Raw genomic sequence first — 16,721 nt, 5'->3', positions numbered from 1 at the left:
ACCTGGGAATAGCAGCACCCACCTGCGCCCGGTCCGACAGCGCAGCTGCCGCCTCAGATCCAGCAGCGGCGGGCGACCGGGGCGGGGACCCGGGCTCCGTCGTCCCCGGCCCAGCCGGCGGCAGGGTGACGCGGGCGGCGACGCTGCCAAGCCTCAGACCCACCTCTGTGCAGTGGGGACAACGCTTTCTCCCCTGCCATCTCGGGTACAACCCTGCTTTGGCGCCTCTGATCCGGGAACCAAACCAAGACCAAATAAAATAACCGCCAGGAGGACTAGCCCAGAAGTCCCGCCCCGAAGTGGTGCGCACGGCACGGAAACGTCCCTCTCCGGGTTCTTCATTGGCCCAGCGACCCGAGGCTCACGGTGCAGAGCCTTCTGGGTAATGTAGTTCCCACCGCGCCAGGCCAGGGCTAAGGGTCTGGGAGCTTAGAAGCATTACCTCCTTCAGTGCAGGTAGCCTTCGGCTTTGGAGTCGGTTTTGTGAATGTCAGTATTTTTAACCTGAGACAAGAGAAAAGACTTCTGACAGGACCTTTGTGGCGAAGATGGAGGAGGTGTGGGCTGAAGAAAGACGCACAGCGTAAAAGTTGCGAGTTTTGTTTGGACTTAACTAGCGCCGGGGAAACAGCCTCTCAGATGTCTCTGAGGGACTGTTCCAAAGAGGTAAGAGAGGAGCCAGGTAGGCGTTTTTGTTGGGAAAAAAAACAACTAGTAGTTGAACATCAAAAGTTTACTGCTAATCACAGAAACAGCCGTCTTCAGTTAATGAATTTAGTGCTTTTCTTTGTATGGGCTTATTGAAATCTTTCCTTTCATTTGCACCTTAACTATCTAGGGCCAATATCCTGTTCTCCATCCTGAATCCCCTCAGGGTGCATCGCCAGGGGCGGCTGCTGTGGTTGCTGGCTTCCTGGCTAAAACATCCTTTATTTGCTGAAATGCCAGGCAACATCCTTTGTCGACAGAGGCAAGCCAAGTGGTCCTGAAGTAGGTAGACTGGGGTGGCTCTTGCCTCTGGTTCCCTCAAAAAATAAAATCTTCCCTGCCTGTATAATTAGATACTGTGTTCCAAACCAGTCAGCAAAATTGTTTCATCCAGGTATTTCTTACTCCATATCCTGAGATACATTCAGTTCCTTTTAGGAATATGAGAACAATCTGAAAAAAAAAATGACTTACCAAGTGCCATTTCCTGTGGGGATAGTGGCTGCACTGGTCATAATCAACTGGTCTGGAAAGGGGCTATCTGAAGCCTAAGTAAAAGTTGCTGACATCATGATCTCATCTCCTTGCTGGAAAGTGATTATAATTTCACCTGAAATGTCAGTGACAATGTCTGTGTAGGGAGTTGAGATTATCTCAGAAAAAGGGTGGTGAACTATCTACTTAATTAAAGCTACTGGTAATGACTATGTAGTTATTCTAAGACAGTGGCAGAAACAGCTCTGGGTAAACATGTCTGTGACATATGGAAAAGGTTAAGATCTCATTGAAGTTTGACCAGGGAACACTGAGGTCTCAGAAGCTGAGGCCACGATTACACTAGAAATCTGGCTGCCTTGAGGTTTTGACTTTTAAAAGTATGATTTTTTTTTTATCACTCTTGAGCACACTGAGCAATATCAACATGTTGAGAGAGACAAAGTAGGAATACAGAAAGAATTTTCAGAATGGTAATGGCTCACATAATTACTCACAAGTAACCCACTGGTTTGACCAAATGCTATGCAGGCTTCTCTCCACAGACCCCTAAATTTTGGCTCACCCTCAAGCTTAAGCAAGCACTAAAATGCAGCTCATTCCTGGCTGTGTAGAGTCAAACAGTTCCTGTTAAACTACCCCAATCATGCTGCTGTCTACTCTCATCCCCATAAATAGCCCCTCACCTCCCAGAAAAGTTCCTGCTAGCCCTGCTTATCCCTTCCTATTAAAAAAAAAAAACCAGAAAGAAAAAGAACCCTTTTCTGTTGGATTCTGAGATGTCTGTGGATCTGTCGGTCAGAGCATTTTCCCTATTACAATAGTCTTTTTGAATAAAGTCTCCCTTACTTAAGTCTGGATCTGTTTTATTTGACAGTTTTATGTTGCCATGAGTTGGCTCAAGATTGGACTTTCCTCATGGGACCCTGTCATCCCTGCACAGGTAACTAATGACACCTTGCAAATCTTTTGAACGCCTCTCTTGCTCATGAATTTGGGAATCCTTTGGTGAATTCAGTTCTCAAACCAGTGATCTGGGCATCATGTCTGTTACAGCATGGTAAGAAGTTATTTTGATTCTTTTGAGCAAAGAAATTGTTCTCTGGTGTTTTGAGTGGGGACTCACTCCCTAACTCTCAAGCAGGAGACTTCCCTGGTTCCTTTAAGGTCTTATTGCTGATTTAGTTAATTAATCCCATGGGTAACCCTTACTCTACTATGTTCCCTCCCTCTTCTTTCCCTGCTCTACCATTATGACATTAATTCAGTTCAATATCTTAAAAAAGTGACAAAACTTCACTAAAGATAATTTAGAGCCACAGTGGCCTTGGAAACGTGGATCTCCCTAAACTAACTCAGCAAATACCCATCCCTTCCCATCTCCCTGCCCCCCATGCTCCTTCTTTCTTTTCATGACCTTCAAACTTCCCTTCAGCTCCTTGAATCCTTTGATTTACCTGTCCCCCTTCAACAGTCTTACCTCCTCCATCCCTCTATCCACCTCTGCTAAAGCTTTTCCATCCTTCTTCAGCCCTTCAAAGTCCTATAGTCACTTCATCTCTAGACCACCTTCTCCTTGTTGGTTATTCTTGAGGGGCTCAAGGACCCCAAGAGCAAACACTGAAGGTTGAAAAGGCTAATTGAAAACAAGTTGGATTTTTATCCACTCCAATGAGCTTTAGAAGCACCCAAACTTGGTGTATCCTTAGTCAGTTGCCCAAAATTCAATACACAGCCTCTGTAAAATTACATATCAGAGCAAAGAAAGTCTTAAAAGTTCTCCTCCACTAATATTATTGGGGAAACTTCAACTCTCATATTGAGTAGGTAACTTCAACTTGCTCCATCTACCAGAAATGCAATCCTGATTTAAAAAAAAAAAAATATGTATAGGTGGTTGGGGTCAAGAGCCAGCACTTTTATATAAACCAATAAGTTAAAATTTTTACATTAAAGCTATTAGTTTGCTGTCTGTGTCTGGTTTTGCATTTATGTACGGATGCCTGTTCTTTTCCTACTTCAGATAATATTACAATATCAGACTATAAAATGCTTTAAGGGAACTCTATTCTGACTGGCTTAGAGATAAGTAAGTACTTCTATAAGTTAAATATTCCTAAAATTCTCAAAAATTAAGGAAATTTAACATCTAAGACTTTAAAAAATATTCTTACAGAAACTAACTCAAAAATTAAAAAAACCTCAATTTCACATAATTTAAATCTTGGCAAACAAGACTAGTTGAATAAAATCGGTTATGTCTTCTGAGTTACCAAGTTTAGATAAAATATAAACATACATTTTTATTCTATTTGGGATATTCTTCCTAAACTTATACAGGTTTATTGATTGAGTACACAAGCACTATAGCTGTTAAATATTTAAGATAATAAAAAATGTAAATTTATGTCTAAACAAATTAAATCATTATCCTGGCAAACTTTATTTTGACACTGATTATGTTTTGTGATATGTTAGCTTGAAAACAGTTTTCAAGATTTTTGGTAAGTGAAACCCTTAGACCTATGCTAAGTTAATTAATGAATATTCGTTAAATAACTAGATCCCTTTTAAATAAGATAAAATACTGAAATATTAATTACTAACCATACTTTTAAGGCTATATATGTTTGGGTCTATTAATGAATGTATTTATTTCTACCTCATTGAAAAGCTGTACTATAAAAGATAGTTATGGCTGTATTCTTAAGCTCTGTTAATCTGCCACAAAATACTGATGTATGACAGAAATTCACTATTATCCACTTCCAACTTTTCTCTAAACTAAAAGTTACTGTGAATGAATGTTATAATCAATATATGAATAAAACTCTACTAGGAACAATAGTAACATATAGAAACAACTTTGTATGCAAAGTATGAAAGATATGTTTTTATTAAGGAAAGAAATAGTTTTGTCCTAAAGTAAAAAATGACTGGTTGTCCCAAAATAAAAGACAAGAAAATGTAGGATAAAATTTAAGTAGATATAAAAAGTTATAAATGGGAATTTTATTTGTGGTGTTCACACCTAGCAAAAGATTAATGGATTTGTTTATAATTTTTAAAAAGTAACTTTAATATCAAATTTTACATCACTACAAAACTGGAATGTGGTTTTCTCTCTGTCAAATGACAAAATGTTCTTGGACTGTTGATCTACTCTTTTTGAAGCTGAAGTATAGTTAATTTACAATATTATATTAGTTTCAGGTGTACAGCATAGTGATTCAGGATTTTTGCAGATTAGACTCCGTTATAAGTTATTATAAGATAATGGCTATAATTCCCTGTGCTATACAAATTATCCTTGTTGCTTATCTGTTTTATATAACTGTTAACCCTATACCCTTAATTTGACTCTCCCCTCTTCCTTTGGTAACTGAAAGTTCATTTCTTATATCTATGAATCTCTGTTTTGCATATACATTCATTTGTATTATTTTTTAGATTCCACATACTCTTAAGAAATTATAAAAGTTTTTCTTTGACTTCTACGTAATTTGCCTAAAATGCAGAAATACTGGGTTTTAGAGTAATTCCCTGTGCTTTTATATTGATTTTTATCATGTCCTTGATTATTTTAAGAAGCCAAAGTCTTCTCAGGGTTCTTTACAAACTCCCTCAATTTCCATGCTTTGCACTGGGAAATAACCGAGACTATGGACAGTCTTACCAGAATCACCGACATGATTACCATGAAACTACCTCAAGTCCGGCAACTGGGATTGGACATGGTTCTGGCTTCCCAAAGGGGCACTTATATGGTGGTCAGTGGTCAGAAGTGGTTGCTGTTCATATGTTCCCCAAAACATCTGTGATGTCTGGGCCATCACCAAAAATATTCAAAACACACACTGGAAAATTCGTCTGATCACCAATGTGATTGTCACTCTGCCATCTAAGGACACTTTGGGTCCAATGTCCTGGAATCTTTTTGGCTGACCCCTTCCAACCTCAGCTTTTGGTTTTATGACCTTATTTAACCCTTAGTAACCATTCTTTTCATTGTATTCCCAGGCATACTTCTCACCAGCACCTTATCTCTAAGACCCTCCAACAGCTCTCACTTGACAACATGCTCAACAGATATATAGCTAATTCTTCAAAGCCAACAGGAATATGAAGGCCAGTCCACCGCTGAAAACTATTTTGACCACCCTTACCCTCACGGTGACTTATTCTATCCGTATAGTGTCTAGGTACAGACTTGGCCTCTCAAACAGCAGCAGGGACTGACCAGGTGCTCACAACTCTCCATCACATACCCACTGACTTGCCTTGACCAGACTTTAGTCAGGCTTCTCTCGTCCTCACCAGCCCCTGAACTTTGGCTTTCCCCCAAACTTGAGGAAGCACTGAGATTCAGACATTCTTTGCTCCCTTAAGAACTCATGCTGAGAATCTACTCACTCTAGAGAGAAACACTTCCTATTAAACTGCCCCCATCATACTGTCTGCTCATCCTCACCACTTGCCCCACAGCGCGCGCACACGTGCGCGCACACACACACATGGTTCCTGTCAGAGAACTTGTGGTCAGAGCATTCTCCCTCCTGCAATAGTCTTTTCAAATCAGGTTTCTTCTTACATAAGTCTGGAGTTGAATTTATTTGACTGTAAAACGAACAGAAATTCTTTGGTGTAATGTTTCTTACTTAACAGATATCAATGAAACCCCTGCTGTGTTTCAGGCACTGTTGTGGGTACAAGGGACACATCAGTAACTAAAGATACATAGACCCCTGCCCTCATGGGCCTTACATTCTAGTCAAAGAAGAACAACAAAATAGTGAATTATACAGCATAGACAGAAACTCTGGGGTTATGAGAAATGGGGAGTTTTCCTCCCCAGAGGTTAGTGAGGGAAGGCCTTGTTAATCCAGGGTATTTAAGCAAGGACTCAAAGAAGTGAGGGACTGGCCTTGTGGCTATCTTGGGGAATAAATTCTAGGCAGAGGAAACAGCCAGGGCCAAAGGCCCAAATTGGCATTTATTGTCTGTGCCCTTCTGAAAAAGCTGAGGCTGGCACAGGTGGAACCAGGGCAGTGAGGAGGAGAGGAGAAAGGGGTGAGCTGCTGGGGAGAGAGAACGAGGCAGGAAAAGGAGGAAAGTAATATTAAATTAATTTTTCCATTTATGTGATGAATTGGTTCGTAGTACACAAACTGTTCCGTGCTGTGGTGGTAAAGAGGAGAGGCATTTGTCATAGTCGAAAGGCAAGGAGGTGGGAAGACACCTGAGATGAATCCTAAAACACCCGAAGTAGACAACCAAGTGAGAGGAGGGGAAAGTGTCTTCCAGACCAAGGGCAGGGGGAGAATCTGCACAGGGACTGAGACCCAAGAAAGCTGGTTCTTCAGGAGTTGAATATGACTGGAATCTAGGGTATTATGGGGGAATTGGGAAGAAACGTGGCCTTGGAAATATAAAGAAGTGAGAACTTGAAGGGACACCTGGGCTTATGTTAATTTAATGTCTGTATTTCTCTGCTTTGAAAGAGCATTAATGTTATCTGATTGCAAATATATACTCAATGCAAAACAGTTTGGAAATGCAAAAAAAGTATAAAAAATGAAATTAGAGAGCACCATTAAGGCCATCTCACAGAAGTACATACTGTTAGTATTTTGGTTTTTATTGTTATACCTGAAATGCTTATAATGTATATAATACATACTTTATATTATATATTATATATGTTATATAATGCTAAAATGTATATAATACACATATATTTGGGTGGGCATAGAAACATAAATGAATATTTTTATTTATAGAGATTGAATCAAACTACACACTATATTGTAGCTTTCCTTTTCAACACAATATATTGGGAGAATCTCCATCTCAACAAACACGTGTCTGCCATTATCTCTAAGGATTGCTCTAGTGTTAATATTTTTGCTCCCATAGTCCATGCAAGTTCCAGGAAGACTGGGACCACATGTGTCTTGTTCATTGTCATGTCCCTAGCATCTAGCACAGTGTCTGGAAAAAATACCTTAGTAATATACTTAATTAACAGTAGGTTTTCAGATTATTTTTAACCCTTGCTATTACAAACAGTACTGCTGTGGAGAACCATGTGTATAAATGTTTACAAATTTGTTGGCAATAGTTTTAGATTAAATGCCTAACAGTCAAAAGCCTAAGTAAAAATGTATGTTCTATTTCTTTTTACTAAAATATAGCTGATTTACAATATTATATTAGTTTCAATTGTACAGCATAGTGATTCAATATTTTTATAGGTTATACTCCATTTAAAGCTGTTACAAAATATTGGCCATATTCCCTGTGCTTTACAATATATCTGTGTAGCTTATTTAATTTATATGTAGTAGTTTGTACCTTTTAATCCCCTATCCCTGTGTTGTCCCTGACCCTACCCTTTCCCCAGTGGTAGCCACTAGTTCTCTAAATCTGTGAGTCTGTTTCATTTTTGTTATATTCACTAGTTTGTATTTTTTAGACTCCACATATAAGTGATAACATACAGCATTTGTCTTTCTCTGTCTGATTTATTTCCCTAAGCATAATACCCTCCAAGTCCATCTATGTTGTTGCAAATGGCAAAATTTCATTCTTTTTTATGGCTGAGTAATATTCCTGTGTGTGTGTGTGTGTGTGTGTGTGTGTGTGTGTGTGTGTATGTGTGTGTGTGCGTGTGTGCGCACAAAATTTCATTCTTTTTTATGGCTGAGTAATATTCGCCACATCTTCTGTATCCATTCATCTGGACACTTGAGTTGCTTCCATATCTTGCCTATTGTAAATAATGCTGCTATAAATGTTGGAGTTCATGTATCTTGCGAATTAGTTTTTGTTTTCTTTTGACATATATCTAGGAGTGGAATTGCTGGGTCATATGGTAGTTCTCTTTTTAGTTTTTTGAGAAACTTCCATAATGTTTTCCATAGTGTCTGCACAAATTTACATTCTTAGTAACCATGCACATAGGCTCCCCTTTCTCCACATCCTTGCCAACGTTTGTTATTTGTAGACTTTTTGATGATAGCCATCTGACAGGTGTCAGGTGATATCTCATTATAGTTTTGGTTTACATTTCGCTTATAATTAGTGATGTTGAGCATCTTTTCATATGCCTGTTCGTCATCTGCATTTCCTTTTTAGAAAAATGTCTATTCAGTTTTTCTGCCAATTTTTAAATTGGGTTGTTTGGGGGGTTTTTTGATGTAAAGTTGTATGAGCTGTTTACATATGTTGGATATTAAGCCCTTATAGTCATATCATTTGCAGATATTTACTCCCATTCAGTAGATTGTCTTTTCATTTTGTCACTGGTTTCTTTTGCTGTGTAAAAGCTTTTAAGTTTAATTAGGTCCCATTTGTTTGTTTTTTGCTTTTGTTTCCTTTCCCTTAGTAGACAGATGAAAAATTATTGTTATGGTCTATGTCAAAGATTGCTCTGCCTACATTTTCTTCTAGGAGTTTCATAGTTTCCAGTCTTTTACTTAGGGTTTTAATTCATTTTGAGTTCATTTATTAGTTCTAATAGTTTTTCAGTGATGACTTTAGGGTTTTCTGTATGTGGTATCATGTCAACTACAAATATTGACAGTTTTGCTTCTTCCTTCTAATTTGGATGTCTTTTATTTCTTTTTCTTGAATTAGTGCTGTGGCTAGGACTTCCAATACTATGGTAAATAGAAGTGGCAAGAGTGGGCATCCTTGTCTTGTTCTTAATTTTAGAGGAAAATCTGAGCTTTTCACCAGTGAGTTTGTTAACTAGTTTGTTAACAACTTTGTCATAAATTGCCTTTAATGTGTTGAGGTATGCTCCATCTATAGTATGTTTGAGGAGAGTTTTTATCAGAATGAATGTTGATTTGTCAAATGCTTTTTCAGCATCTATTGAAATGATCATGTGATTTTTATCCTTCTCTTTGTTAATGTGGTGTGTCACACTGATTTGCAGATATTAAATCATCCTCGTATCCCTGGAATAAATCCAACTTGATCATGGTGTATGATGCTTTCAATGTGTTGTTGAATTTGATTTTCTAATATTTTGTTGAGAATTTTTACATCTACATTCAGCAGAAATATTAGCCTGTTTTTTTTTTTTTTTTTTTTTTTGGTGACCTTCAATGTTTCTGTACAAAAATCAGCTGATAGCCTTATGGGGGCTCCCTTTTTTGTGATTTTGTGTTTTTCTCTTGATGCCTTTAGAATTTCTCTTTATCTTTAAATTTGTCATTTTAATTATGATATATCTTGTTGTAGGTCTGTTTGGGACCCTCTGTGCTTCCTGTATCTGGATATCTGTTTCCTTCTTCAGGTTTGAGAAGTTTTCAGCCATGATGTCATCAAATCTATTTTTGACCCCTTTCTCTCTCTCTTCTCCTTCTGTGACACCCTTTTAAAAATTTTTTTGCATTTTTAAATTAGGAATACACTTAAGTCTATGAAGTAACATGAACTTGGTACACTTGATGTTGTCCCAAAAGTCCCTTCAACTGCTCTCCTTTTTTATTTGTTTTTCTTTTAGCTGTTCCGATTGGGTGATTTTCATTATTCTATCTTCCAGATCTTTTATGCATTTCTCTGTATCATCTGGTCTGCTGTTAGTTCTGTCTAGTGTGTTTATTACTTCAATTATTGTAATCTTCATTTCTGACTGGTTCTTTTTTTATATTTTCTAGTTCTTTGTTCAAATCCTGACTGTGTTCATCTATTCTTTTCCCTAGTTCAGTTAGCATTCTTATTACTAATGCTTTGAACAATTTTGAACTATTTATCTGGTAAATTATTTACCTTTTCCTGTAGTTGTTTTTCTGTTTTTTTTCTAATTCTTTCATTTGAAAAAAATTCCTCTGTCCTCTCATTTTGCTTAAATTTCCTTATCTCTATGAAGTTAGGTGAAACAGTTATCTATCCTGGTCATGAAGGGGTGTCTTTATGTGGGAGCATCGCTTTTCAGTCTGCGTGTGCCTAGTGGATTTGCTGGGAGAGCTGGATCTGAAATGAACATGAGTCACGTCTTTCCCCATGTTTGCTGTCAGCTATCACTTTGGTGGCAGATGGGGCTGGAGGTGTGCAGCCAGAGCCAGAACCAGGTGTGAGCCTGGTCTTCTTCTGTGCTCAGCAGCCAACACTGCCCTATTGAGGGTGGAGTTGGGTCCCCAGTTGCTGGAGCAAAAGCCCTGAGTTTAGGGTCAGAGTTGTTTTCATTCCCTCAGGTGTGTGCTCTCTCCCCTCCCAGCTTTGGAAACTTTGCCCCAGAGGGGAGCAACACTGGAGCAAAGGGGCTGGAGCAGGTACTTAGTACCGGCGAAGGTGCACACCGGGGCAGCCTGAGCACAGCAGTTAGAGGCCAGACTACCGCCAGTGTGCCGCCTCCACGAGCACTGGTGATGGCTGCCCTCGCCCTCTTCAGTTTTAGGCTGGGCCTCAGCCAGCTCTGTCCCCTACTCCTGTCACTCTCCTCAGCAATGGCAGCCTTCATCCCTTGGTGGGGGATGCATCATGGAATAAGAGGGCCAGAGCAGGCATTCAGCCTGGGTTGGGGCACATCCCGGGACATTTGTAAGAAACCAGCCAGAGACCTGGGCAGATTCCATCTGCTTCCTCTGCTGTGTTTCGTGAGTGGCAAGTGTGTGGTGCTCTTCACAAATGGAGTCTGGGTTTCTTACAGCCATCTTGTTAGTCCCACTGGTTTTCAAACCAGCTAAGGGAACTAATCTTCCCAGTGTCCAACAATAGGGCTGGGGTTCCCAAGATGTAGTTTGAACCCCTCACTCCCCAGGGGCATCTCCAATCCCATATAATCCCCCTCCTGTGTGTGCCCTCTTAGGGGTGCAGGTCCCGACCTGATCACTTCTCCTCCCTTCCTACCCACTTCTGTGTGGACCTCCCTGTACAGCCTTGGTTGCATGAGAGTCTCTCTGCCAGTCTCCAGTTTGTTTTTAGTGAGAACTCCTCTACATGTAGAGGTATTTTTGATGTGAGCTCAACATCTTCCTAGTGCACCATCTTAATCCCCTCAAATGTATGTTCTTTTCAAGGTTTTTATATGAATTGCCAGGCTACCTTTCAGAAAAGTTTTTATTGCCAGTTCTTAGTCTCACCAAAAATAGGTGAGAATGCCATTGTCCTCACACATCTGCCAACCCAATATAGGAACAGTATTATTCATTTTTGCAAATATGATATGTGAAAAATTAATGTCAGTTTAAAATATGTATATATTCGATTACTAGTAAAATAGAAAGTCTTTTTATATTTTATTGATATTATCACTTGTAATTTTTCTTTTCTGAATTTCTTTATCACATCCTTTGCTGTTTCTCATTTTGTGTTTGTCTTTCACTTTTTTATGATGGCCTTTTATTTATAAAAAAAAAACTATTGGCATTTTTTTTCTAGGCAGCAAATATTGGAGTTGCTTCTGCCGCATTAATTTTACCCTTTCCTAACTGTATAGCATTCATGTGGTTTCAGATGGATTAACCCTACTCCCAGCTCCAGTAGTAGACTGGGATTGGTCTAACCTATAGAGAATGATTCCATCTTCTTTCCTTGCTGATTATTAGTTTAGGCACCAGCACCTAATGTGGGCTTAGGCGAATCAGTGATTGGTTCAGAGGTGACAAGTAGCCCTCCAGTGTAGGAAGTCTAAGCTAAGGGAATTTGGTTAGTTACACCCTGCTGTCCACAATGATAGGCACTAGCCCAAGCGTAAGTGAATCAGATGATGGAAATACTCCCTGAACATAGTGATTGGGTTTAAGAGTGACCTAATCTGAAATAAGCTTAAGATGTTTTTGATGGTTATGGGAAGTAGAACATTTTCTCCTCTTGGAACGAAAAAGGGATAATATAGCCCCAGTTGCCAGTCACAAACATGTTGTGATTTTGAAGGATGCCAAACTGAGAATGAAGCCAATACTAGAAAGTGTACGGAATCAAGAGGAACACAGACAATTAGACCCAGAGCTCTGATACAACTGTACTAGAAATCTATTCAAACTGAGAAAATAGAATTTTCTAAAAATATTATAAGGCACCTTGTTTAAGTTGTACTTTCTTTCACTCATAACTAAAATTACCTGGATGTGGTAGTCTTATAATTTTCGTGATTTTTCCAGTTTTTCATTTGTCACTTATCATTGTTCATAATACTTTTCATAATGTTACTTTTTAAAATGCTTTGCCGTTTATGCAAGTCTATTGTTCCTGATGTATTTTTTAAACTATGACATTTGTCCCAGCTGTCATCCAAAGTCTGTGATAAGTCTCAAAAGCCAGGCAAAATTTCAAGGTGTTATTTCTTCACTACCGCTCTACACATAACAAAATGTGTAATACCTTATTTCTCAGTGTTCATGTTTCTCCTTAGCCAAAATAGATCATATGATCTCTTTAGATCCTTACTTTTCTATTCTGTGAGTTTTATTTTATTTAGCCAATTAAAGAATTCTGGCTGTGGACTTCTTTTGAGACATTCTTGGGCTCTTAAGCAGAGACAGAATACTGTTGCTAGATAGTATTTAGTTTGCCCAAGTCCAATTCTGTATACAGTTGTTGGTGTTATTTTAAGAACATCGTCTACAATTTCACAGCATATCTCAAACATCAGTATAAAATGATGAGCTATTGAATTTTAATTTTTAAAAATAAATAACTTTCTATGCATAAGTAGGCTTTAAGAAATAAAAACAGGTGTACACAAGAAGTATAATAATCTGTCAACAAAATTATGTGAGAGATAAGTGTTCATTTCATCTCCAAATGGAGACAATTAGAATTTCCTTCAACTTTTAATTGCGTGAAAAAAGAATTTCAGGATCTCCATATCAGTGGAAATAACAAATCATGCACAAGGATAAATACAAATGAAGATAAAAATAGAAGAAAAATTTAATTAGTGCATTTGATTTTCTGTAATTTAAACTATATAAAGTGATTCTTAATCATAAAAAATGACATTGAAGACTTCTGGTTTCAGCTGTAAGATGTAAAGAACTTGAAAATCAAAACTCTCATCCTTAAAGCAAGAAAAAAGCTCAACAAACTAAAAACAAATGACTTTTCCTGGACCCACCAGAGTATTAAAGTCACAGGGCAAAACCCACTTCCAAATCTGGAAAACAAGCAAATACAGAGAATCCCAGCTGAGATCAGCTTACTTGGAATGGAAGACACTTGAGTCACAAACTGGAAAGTACACTTAACAGAAACTTTGATGAATTGCTAGAGGCTGAGTGTGGCCTACAGTGAGTATGAGAAATTCCTGGGGGCTGTATTGTTTAGGAAGGCCTCCATGCCTTCACGGGGTCCAGGAGTCCAACAGGTTCTCTTGGTGAAGAGTCAAAAAAACATTCCTTTATGGCTCTGGCAGGAAGAGGAGAAACGTCTCCACTTTGAGCTAGAGCATTATCTATAACAAAGGCCTACTCTCTGAGGGAAAAGGTTTTACCAGAATCTTCTCAGAAGCAAGCAAAGGGTAATTATTCAACTCCAGTCCTTTGTAGCTTTCCTGTATCACCCAATAGGGAGGGGAGGCTGAGAAACACTTGTGAAGGCACAGCCCAGGGACACCTAAAAGACAGATGTAATAAGATAAAAGAGCATTGCTTCTCCCTGTACCTTACCATACAATTAACAGTGCTCCCATATACTAAGAGTGGATGACAGCTCAAAGAGCAGCAAGGTGCTTCTATTATTTAAGGAAGCATTTTTAGGGAAACCCAAAGCCAACAGGACAGAAAAAAATCAAGGACTAGAACTAGAGGAAGTTGAAACCTCTGGCACCTACAGCTATAGCAAACATTAAACAAGATCAGCTCATAGTCAGGTTAGCATAAAACCTGGCAGTGTTGACCTTAACCAGAGTTCTATGATCCTGGAAAACAGTTACTATTAAAGAAATCCCACCACCCTGCTCAGACTTGCAGGTCACCCCTTTATTTACCCAGAACAAGACCAGGCACTGACCCTACAAATTCCCATTCTTTGTCTTATAAATGATTAATTAGCTGAACTGTTTGTCCCCGCTGGTCAATGAGAACATAATGCCTACTGACTTGACCAAATTTTAGTCCTGAACTTTGACTCACCCCTAAGTTTAAACAGACTTTGGAGTGCTTAAACAAACATTGGAAACAAATGTTGGAACAATGATCCCTTCTGAAAATGAGCTGACCATAAGGAAATACATTTCCAGCTTCAGTTTCTAGTCACAGCATCTTATGAATATGAGCATCACATGAACTGTCTGATCATGCCACTGGTTCATCTCACTCCCCAATAGCCAATTCTTTCTAGCCTTGTTACCACAAAATAAAATCCCTTTCTGGCTGACCTTGGAGACATTTTTTGGATTTTGTGCACTCTACCTACTGCAATCATCTTTTCAAATAAAGTCCCTCCTTACTTTAGTGCTTATTTGTTTTTTATCCAGCAAAACTCATGATAAAGGCCAATTTACCTCAGTCCCTGTGATGGTTAGCTTTCTGTGTCCACTTGGCTTGGCCATAGTGTCTAGAGATGTGGTCACATGTTTAAGTTTGTGTAACTACCTCCACAGTCAAGGTGCAGAGCTGTTTCATCACCACAAAGGAGCTCCCTTGGGTGTCCTCTTTATACTTGCACCACCCCCTAGATCCCGCCACCATGGGGGAATTTTAAGCAGGAGAGTAGGAGAATCTGAGAGCTATCAGCTGGATTGAGGGTATGCCTATCCAACATCGGGTGCCCTAGAATCCTTTGACAAAGTAAGTGAACTATGAATGTATATTGTTTTTTATTTGTTTTATTTAAAGACATTCATTTTAGAGTACTTTTACGTTCACAGCAAAGTTGAGTGAAAGGTACAGATATTTCCCAAATACCTCCTGCACCCACACAGACATAGCCTCCCCCATTATCAACATCCCCCACCAGCATGGGACATTTGTTACAACTGATGAACTTACATTAATACATCATTAGCACTCAAAGTCCATAGTTTGCATTAGTGTTCACTCTTGGTGTTTTAGATTCCATGGATTTGGGCTGATGTATAATGACATGTGCGCATCATTATAGTATCATACAGACTATTTTCACTGATCTAAAAGTCCTTTGTGCTCTGCCTATTCATCCACTCCCTGCCCCCTGCAACCACTGATCTTTTTACTGTCTCCATAGTTTTGCCTTTTTCATAATGTTATATAGTTTGAATCATACAGTATGTAGCTCTTTCAGATTGACTTCTTTCACTAACTAATATGCATTTAAGTTTCCTCCATTTCTTTTCATGGTTTGATAGCTCATTTATTTTTAGTACTGAATAATATTTCATTATCTGAATGTACCACACTTTATCTATTCACCTACTGAAGGACATCTTGGTTGCTTCTAAGTTTTGACAATTATGAATAAGTCTGCTGTAAATATTTGCATGCAGGTTTTTGTATGGATGTAAGTTTTAAACTCCTTTGGGTAAATACCAGGGAGCATGATTACTGGATTGTATGGTAAAAGTATACTTAGTTTTGTAACAACCACAAAACTGTCTTCTAAGGTGGTTGTAACATGTTGCATTCTCACTAGCAATGAATGAAGGTTCTTGTTGTTCCACATCCTTGCCAGCATCTGGTGTTGTCAGTGTCATGGATTTTGGCCATTCTAATAGATGCGTGCTGGTATTTCATTGTTGTCTTAATTTGCATTTCCCTGATGACGTATGGTGTGGAGCATCTTTTCATACACTTTTTTCCCATCTGTATATCTTTTTCAGCAAAGAATCTCTTAAGATCTTTGGTCTATTTTTTTAATCAGGTTGTTTTTTCCTTGTTGTTGACTTTTAAGAGTTCTTTGTTTATTTTAGATAATAGTCCTTTATCAAATGTGTCTTTTGCAAATATTTTCTCCCAGTCTGTGGCTTATCTTTTCATGGTCTTGACATTGTATTTCATAGAGCAGACATTTTTCACTTTAATGAAGCCCAGCTTATCGATTATATCTTTCATGTCTCATGCCTTTTGTGTTGTATCTAAAAAGTCACCACCATACCCAAGGTCATCTAGGTTTTCTCCTATGTTATCTTCTAGGAGTTTCATAGTTTGCATTTTACATTTAGGTCTGCATATATATATACACCATTTCAGTGGAGAACCCTGACTATTATATTCCGTATTACCTGATACATCATCTGGATTTCAACAAAAAATTGCAAAGCATCCTGAAAGGCAAGACAGAAACACAGTCCAAAGAGACTAATCAAACATCAGAATAAGACTCAGATATGATACAGATTTTGGAATTATCAGACAGGGTAATTTGAAATAACTTTAATTAATATGTTAAGGAGTCTAAAGGAAAAAGTGGACAATGTGTGAGAACAAATGAGTAACATTAACAGAAAGATGGAAATGCTAAGAAGCTGTTAAGAGGAAATGATAGAAATCAAGTATGCTGTAACAGAAATGAATAATACCTTTGATGGGCTCATAAACAGGCTGGACGGAGCCAAGGAAAGATTCAGTAAGCTTAAAGATATGTCAATA

At 38.5% G+C, this 16,721-nt stretch overlaps 1 protein-coding gene across 1 annotated transcript in view; it reads right to left on the bottom strand.

Moving 5' to 3' along the window:
• Positions 1 to 16,721, bottom strand: part of LOC102511285 — an 82,895-nt gene that overhangs the window by 49,838 nt on the left and 16,336 nt on the right. The window contains exon 3 of the mRNA XM_032474713.1: positions 23 to 336. Within this exon, the coding sequence (XP_032330604.1) occupies positions 23 to 336 (314 nt within the window). The remainder of the gene's footprint in view (positions 1 to 22; positions 337 to 16,721) is intronic.

This window comes from Camelus ferus, chromosome X (assembly GCF_009834535.1).
Source record: "Camelus ferus isolate YT-003-E chromosome X, BCGSAC_Cfer_1.0, whole genome shotgun sequence".
Classification (NCBI taxonomy): Eukaryota; Metazoa; Chordata; class Mammalia; order Artiodactyla; family Camelidae; genus Camelus; species Camelus ferus.
Note: the sequence above shows the minus strand (reverse complement) of the source record. Positions and strands in the feature narration are given on the sequence as shown.